General features: G+C 52.2%; 1 protein-coding gene across 1 annotated transcript; it reads left to right on the top strand.

The window, feature by feature from the left end:
• The first annotated feature begins 901 nt into the window (after positions 1-901).
• On the top strand, positions 902-1,834 carry LOC148220369 (olfactory receptor 14I1-like). The gene has a single exon (XM_088155536.1). It carries the CDS (start codon positions 902-904, stop codon positions 1,832-1,834), a length of 933 nt encoding a protein of 310 aa, XP_088011662.1.
• Positions 1,835-7,121: the final 5,287 nt, after the last annotated feature.

The following is a 7,121-nucleotide window of genomic DNA, read 5'->3' as shown; positions in this document are numbered from 1 at the left end:
CTGCAGGACAATGCAGCTGCAGCTCCTGCAGTGATCTCCTAAAGCTGGAACATCCCAATGCCTGCAGACTGTGTGAGTACATTCTCTGATGATCTCTTGTGTAGAGCAGCCAGGGGTGCCCAGGGCTGTCGTGCAGAGCAGGGTCCTGCAGCCCAGGGCGCTGTGCTGGGGCAGGGACTCTGCTGCCTGCCAGGAACAGCACTCAGTCAGCCCTGGGAGCTGCTCCCAGCACTGAGGGACATGGTCTGGGTGGAAGGAGACAGCTGGTAAGGCTTGGAAGTGTTCTCCTTGTTTGGTGAGGATGCTGCATTCTTCAGGACTGCTCCCAGCATAGCATTTAACTCCAGAATATTTCTAGGTAGATTACACAGGGAGCACAGTGAGGCAGGGGCTGCATAAAAAGGAAAATTCTGATTTTATAATCTACTGCTCTGGGTTGCATAGGTGGGGAAATTGCATATAGATATTAATCTCTCAGTTCAGGCTGGGAAAAATAATTTTTTTAATCTTGGATCTTAATAAAGCAGGCAGTGACAGGAATCAGCACAGAGTCCCTCACAGGGAGCATCAGTGTCAATTTTCCAGCCTCCGCAGAGTTACTGTGATGTTGCCATCAGAGCCTGCACAGTCAGAGCTGGCCCTGGGCAGTGCCCTGTGCTGGGAGGGGTCTGCAGGACAGAGCTGAGCCCCCAGGGCTGGCCTGGGCTCTGGCAGCACTGGCTGGGCCCAGCCCTGGGCACAGGGAAGCAGCTGCTGGCAGGGACAGCTCCAGGCAGCAGAGCCCTGGGCAGGCAGTGGGGGGAAAGTGCCACCAAGCTGGGCTGGGATATTTAAAGTCCTCTCCAAACTGAACTATTCCATGATTACTTTTCTTACAGATCGCCATGCCAAGACACCGCAAATGTCCAACAGCAGCTCCATCAGCCACTTCCTTGTGCTGCCATTGGCACACACGTGGAAGCTGCAGCTTCTGCACTTCTGCCTCTTCCTGGCCATCTCCCTGGTTGCCCTCCTGGCGAACGGCCTCATCATCAGCGCTGTAGCCTGCGGCCACCACCTGCACACCCCCATGTTCTTCTTCCTGCTAAACCTGGCCCTCAGCGACATGGGCTTTATCTGCACCACTGCCCCCAAAGTCATGGACAATTCCCTCTGGGACACCAGCAACATCTCCTACTCAGTATGTGCTGCTCAGCTCTTTTTCTTTCTATTCTTCATTTCTTCCGAGTTTTCCCTGCTGACCATCATGTGCTACGGCCGCTACGTGTCCATCTGCAAACCCCTGCACTACGGGACCCTCCTGGGCAGCAGAGCTTGTGCCCACATGGCAGCAGCTGCCTGGGCCAGTGACTTTCTCAATGCTCTGCTGAACACAGCCAATACATTTTCCCTGCTCTTGTGCCAGGGCAAAGCCCTGGGCCAGTTCTTGTGTGAAATGCCACACATCCTCAAGCTCTCCTGCTCACACTATAGCCGTAGGGAGTTTGGGCTTCTTTCTCTTAGTACCTGTTTAGCATTAGGTTGTTTTGTGTTCATTGTTTTCTCTTATGTGCACATCTTCAGGGTTGTGCTGAGGATCCCCTCTGATCAGGGACGTCACAAAGGCTTTTCCACCTGCCTCCCTCACCTGGCCATGGTATCCCTGTTTGTGAGCACTGCCACATTTATGTATCTGAAGCCCCCATCCATCTCCTCCCCATGCCTTGATCTGGCCTTGTCAGTTCTGTACTCAGTAATGCCTCCAGTGTTGAATCCCCTCATTTACAGCCTGAGGAACCAGGAGCTCAAGGCTGCATTGTGGAGATTGATGACTGGATGTTTTCAGGAACATTAAACTGCTTGCCAATTTCTGCAATCACTTCCAGTAAAAGTCATATTTGAATGTTCTTGTTAGTTTGGTTTTTGGTTTGTTCTTTCTTTTCCTTTGTTTTAGTTTTTCAATATATTCTAAAAAGAAATGACATTGCTTGTGCCGTATTCCATTTTAATTTTTTCCAACTTTACCGTGACCCACAGACAGTGTTAATGAGGAGCTGTGTCCTCTATGGCATTAAATGAACTAAAAAATCTTAGAGCAAACTTTTCTCCGGAAATGTCCCTTTTTTTCCCTTCTCTGGAGCTGCAGCAGCAATGTCTGTGTGCAGAGCTGGGGCAGATCAGTGCTGGCACAGCAGCTGTGCCCAGCAGCAGCAGGACTTGGTGTTGCCAGTGCTGCTCCCGTGCCACTGGCCCGCTGCCCTCCTGGCCCTCGTGTTGCTGCAGGGGCCGGGCACAGCCCTGGAGGGGGCAGTGCCGGGGCTGCAGCAGGGACAGGCCATGGGCACTGCTGGGGCAGAGCTGACGCCTCAGGGCAGGGCCTGGGTGCTCCAGGCTCCTTGGCCAGGCTCTCTCCACAACACTTGGCCAGGCCAATACTGAGCAGAGAAAAGCCCCGCGAGCAGCCCCAGGCTGGCCATGGGCAGGCTGGGGGCAAACAGCATGGCTTGTGCTCTGCAAGCTCCCTGCAAGGGGGACACCCTGGCAAGGAGCAGCAGAGCAGGGGCTGATCCATCCCCACTGCGCTGGACACCCCAGGCAGCGTCCCAGAGCGTCCTCATGCACCTGCCAACAACATCCCCCCTCTGCAGCCCTGGCCTCTCCCATAGCTCACACAGGAGCCGCATCCTTGCAGGCACACACACGGCAGCAGTGGCTCAGGAGCCCCTGTTTGCATTGCACAGAGCAGGGTCAGCACCCCCATGGTGCTGCTGTGGGGACATGGAGCTGAGTGAGCACAAATGCCATCAGCCCCTGGGGCCAGCATGGGCTGGGGGACAGCAGGGAATCCACTCAGCTTTGTTGTGGCCTCTGAAGTCAGCCAGAAAGTTTGTTCCCATGAGCTGTGAGTTTCCTGTCCCACTGCAGACGTTGTTGTTCAGAGCCAGGGCTGCCTGGCAGCCACCACCAAACTGCCCTGAGCATTTCCTTTGCTTCACCTTACCTTTCTTTCCTCTTTCTTGATCCAGATTTTTTCCTCTTGACCATCCCTGTCCACTCCCCTGCAAATAGACCATCCATGTTTGCCCTTTCCTCTGTGGCCCCACTCCCCATTACAGTTTCTGACATGGCACCATGGGATCATCCCTTGGGGAGCAGGATCATCCTCTAAGTTCTTCAGGAATTGTCTGCAGGGTCCTGCAGTGCCTTGTGCTGCTCCCTTGCCAGAGGCAGCACAGGCCAGGGGAGCACATCTGGGCTGCTGTGTCTGGGAGTGGGGCTCCGTGTTCTGGGCAATGAGGAGGGGCTGGAGAGGCTCTGCAGGACTGACAGGATGGGCTTTGGGGCCAGCAAGGAGAAGGTGAGGCACCTGGGCTGCTGGACCTTGTGAAGAGGAGGCCCAGGGCTCATCCTGCAACTGCTTCAAGGGTGGTTTCAGAGAATCACAGAATCAGCCAGGCAGGAAAAGTCCTTGGAGATCATCAAGTCCAACCTGTGCCCTGACACCACCTTGTCTCCCGTGAGCCTTCTCCAGGATAAACAATCCCGGCTCCCTCAGCCACTCCTCACAGGACTTGTGTTCCAGACCCCTCACCAGCCTTGGGTCACTTGTCTGGAAACACTCCATCTCCTCCATGTCCTTCCTAAATTGGGGCCCAGAAGTGGACACAGCACTCGAGGTGTTGCTCAACCAGTGCTGAGCACAGGGGAAGAATCACTGCCCTGCTCCTGCTGGTGACACCATTCCTGATCCAGGCCAGCTGCCATTGGCCTTCTTGGCCACCTGGGCACGCTGCTGGCTCATGTCCAGCCTGCTGTCCATCAGTGCCCCCAGGTCCCTTTCTGCCTGGCTGCTTTCCAGCCACTCTGTCCCCAGCCTGGAGCACTGTAGGTGTTGTGGACAAATTGCAGGACCCAGAATATGGTCTTGTTGAACCTCACCTTTTTGGATTTGGGCCCTGGATCCAGCCTGTCCAGGTCCCTCTGCAGAGCCCTCCTACCCTCCAGCACATCCACTCACACCCAGCTTGGTGCCATCTGCACATTTGCTGATGGTTCACTCAATGCCCTCATCCAGATCATTAATGCAGATATTGAAATCCACGCTGGCTGGCTCTGATCCCTCAGCCATCCTGTAGGTGCCCTGTGATGGCACTCAAGGTGATCTGTTCCATCACCTCACCAGACACCCAGGTCAGGCTGACAGGCCTGCAGTTCCCCAGATCCTCCTTCCAGCCCTTCTGTCTAACATGTTTCCTTCATTCCAGGAGTCCCTGAGGAGCAGCACTGGTCCCTTGGTTCCATGAGGCCCTGCAGTGTCACAGTGGCCCCATCATTACACGCGGTCCTGCTCTGTCACAATGCTCTGCATGGTTCCACAAGGCCCTGCAGTGTCACTGTGGCCTCTTGGTTCCATGAGGCCTCCGAGTGTCACCATGAATTCCTTGGTGCTGCAGTGTCACAATGGAGCCCTGGTTACACAAGATCCTGCAGTGTCACCAGGGACCCTTGGTTCCATGGGGCACCACAGTGTCACAATTTTTGCCTTAGTTCCACGAGTCCTTGCAATGGAACAATGGCCCCTTGATTCCATTGGGTCTGTCTCAGTTTAATTTGAATTTCCTGGCCAAGGCACTAAATACTGTTATAGTTTTGACTTGCCAATTTAATTATACTCATTTTCTGTTGTGAGATCAAATCAGGAGCAAAAGAGTAAGGCAGGCCTAAAACTTAAAAGGGTAAAAAAAAATTTATTAACTACACAAAGAAAGAAAAATAAAAGCAAATTCAGAATAAGATCTTCAGACCACTCCTTCCTTCCCTCTCCCAGCTTTCATAACAACAAAACAAACATACAAAAAACTACTTCAGTCAGTTGCCAAATTAAATAGTCCTTTTCAGTTCACTTCAGAGAGAGAAGTTTCCTCTTGTCAGGCCATAGGGACTTCTCCACAAGAAGGGAAAGAAAACCAGTCCTCTTTTGGCTTCACTTTCACGATTCGCATTCGCCTGGGAAAAAACTTGTAAAGTCGTGAAGCTCTTCCCATCTTCACAGCTTTCCCAAAGCTGTGCTTATGGGCTATGTTAAACTTATGGGATATTACTTTTAAGACTGAACTGTTCCAAAGTAAAAGTTGTCTTCATCTCTTTTCTCTCTGTTCATGCTTCATCCTCAGAAAATCGAGATCCCCTTCTTTCCTCCGGGCAAAAGATTCTCAACACAAGTGCTTTTTGGTCAAATGATTTATCAAATGGAAATCTCCAACCCCCCCATGTCTTTTTTACTCCACAGTTTATAGGAATTTTTAGTGTGATATCAGTCCATCCCTACAACTTCGCAAAAGGATTTTTAGCCAACTTTCACAGCATCTTCTCATTCTTCCTCCATCTAAAAAACTTAGCTCTTGCTTCACTGACTTCAGGGTATCTCCTTTTTCCCCTCTCATATTCAAAGGAAAGCTGGAGGTTTTGCAAATCTTATCTGAGCACAAAGAGTTAAAGTTTCACACAAAAACTGCAAGAGTTGGGCCAGGCCTGGGCCTGCAGGGTGAGGAGTGGCTGAAATCTTAATCAGCTTTTCTGGGGTTTAACTGCAGCACCCACACTGCCCATGGTCACCCCTGCTCCCCAGACAGGGCCCGGCTGCCTCCCCCCCAGGCCGTGCAGGGCTGGGCAGGCTCAGCCCCTCCAAAGCTGCTCCGAGCCAGCAGCAGGAGCCGGGGCCCGCCGAGCTGTGGGCCCGTGGGGGAGGAAGCTGGGCTAAGGTCTCATCAATGAGCCGCTCCTCCCCCCAGCCACTGGGTCCCTTGGTTCACAAACAGAGCCAAGGCGGCCTCCTGGGGCCCCCCCTCAGGGGAGGTGTTACCTGACCAGTCACTGGAAATCAAAGAGAGCTTTTCTCCTGGGTAACCTCCTTCAAAATGTGTGTTCACGGAGCAAACTAACTTTCTCTAATTGGCTGTTGAGGCTGTCAATAACTAAACCAGCCCTCAATGGTCCCAATCAACCCACAGAGGAAGCCCCCATAAAGAGAATTTCTCTCTGAGTTTCTTCTTCCCAGTTGAACCCAGCACACAATGGAATCTTGGTCCCACGAGGTTCTGTAGTGTCACAATGGTCTCCTTGGTTCTGGACTGTCACAATGGACCCTTGGTTCCATGAGCTTCTGTGGAGTCACCATGACCCCCTGGGATCTGCACTGCCACAATGGACTATTGGTTCCATGGGGCCCTGCTGTGTCACAATAAACCTTTAGTGCCATGAGGTTTTTAGTGTCACAATGGTCTCCCTGGTTCAATGAGGCCCTGGAGTGTCACAATGGCTGCTTGGTTCCATGAGCTTCCATAGTGTCACAATGGTCTCCTTGTTTCTGCAGTGTCAGAGTAGACTCTTGGTTCCACAAGGTTCCTAAATGCCACTGGTGTCCTTGGTTCCATGTGGCCCTGCTGTGTCACCACAGCACCTTGGTTCCATGAGTTTCTGTGCTGTCAACAATGGTTTCTTTGTCCAATGAGGCACTGCTATGTCACAATGGACCCTGGGTTCCATGAAGTTCTTCAGTATCACAATGGCCCCTTGGATCCATGAGGTCCCACAGTGTCACCATGGAACATTGGTTCCATGTGATATTGATGTGTCACCATGATCTGCTATGTTCCATGATTCCCCTCAGTGTCACAATGGAGCCTTGTTTCTGTGAGGCTCTGAACCGTCACAATTGTCTCCTTGGTTCCATGAGCCCACGCTGTGTCACAAGGGTCTCCTTGGTTCCATGAGGATACAAAAGCTTTGAATAAACACTGAGCAACACCTGCTTAACACACTTGGGAACATCTGTCTGCATTCAAAAGAGGGGTTAAAGGTGAGGACGGCACCAGCAGCTTCCATCTGCAACAGAGACTCAGGGAAGGGACAGGGACAGAGAATTCATCTGAAAGACTCTGAAAATTCTGCTTCCAGAGATAATTTCTGCTCACGCTGGCCCTTGTAGGAAGCTGACATCATTCCAGGCAGCCTGTACTGAGCATGTGGTTCTACAGTGGGGTTTGTCCTTAAGGGAACCTGTTCAGGCTTTTCCATTCTGTCCTCACAAACAGGAAAACTTCTCCTGGGCCTGTGTGCAGGCAGAGCCCTGAGGAGAGCAG

This window comes from Sturnus vulgaris, chromosome W (assembly GCF_052056855.1).
Source record: "Sturnus vulgaris isolate bStuVul1 chromosome W, bStuVul1.hap1, whole genome shotgun sequence".
In the NCBI taxonomy this organism is placed as follows: Eukaryota; Metazoa; Chordata; class Aves; order Passeriformes; family Sturnidae; genus Sturnus; species Sturnus vulgaris.
Note: the sequence above shows the minus strand (reverse complement) of the source record. Positions and strands in the feature narration are given on the sequence as shown.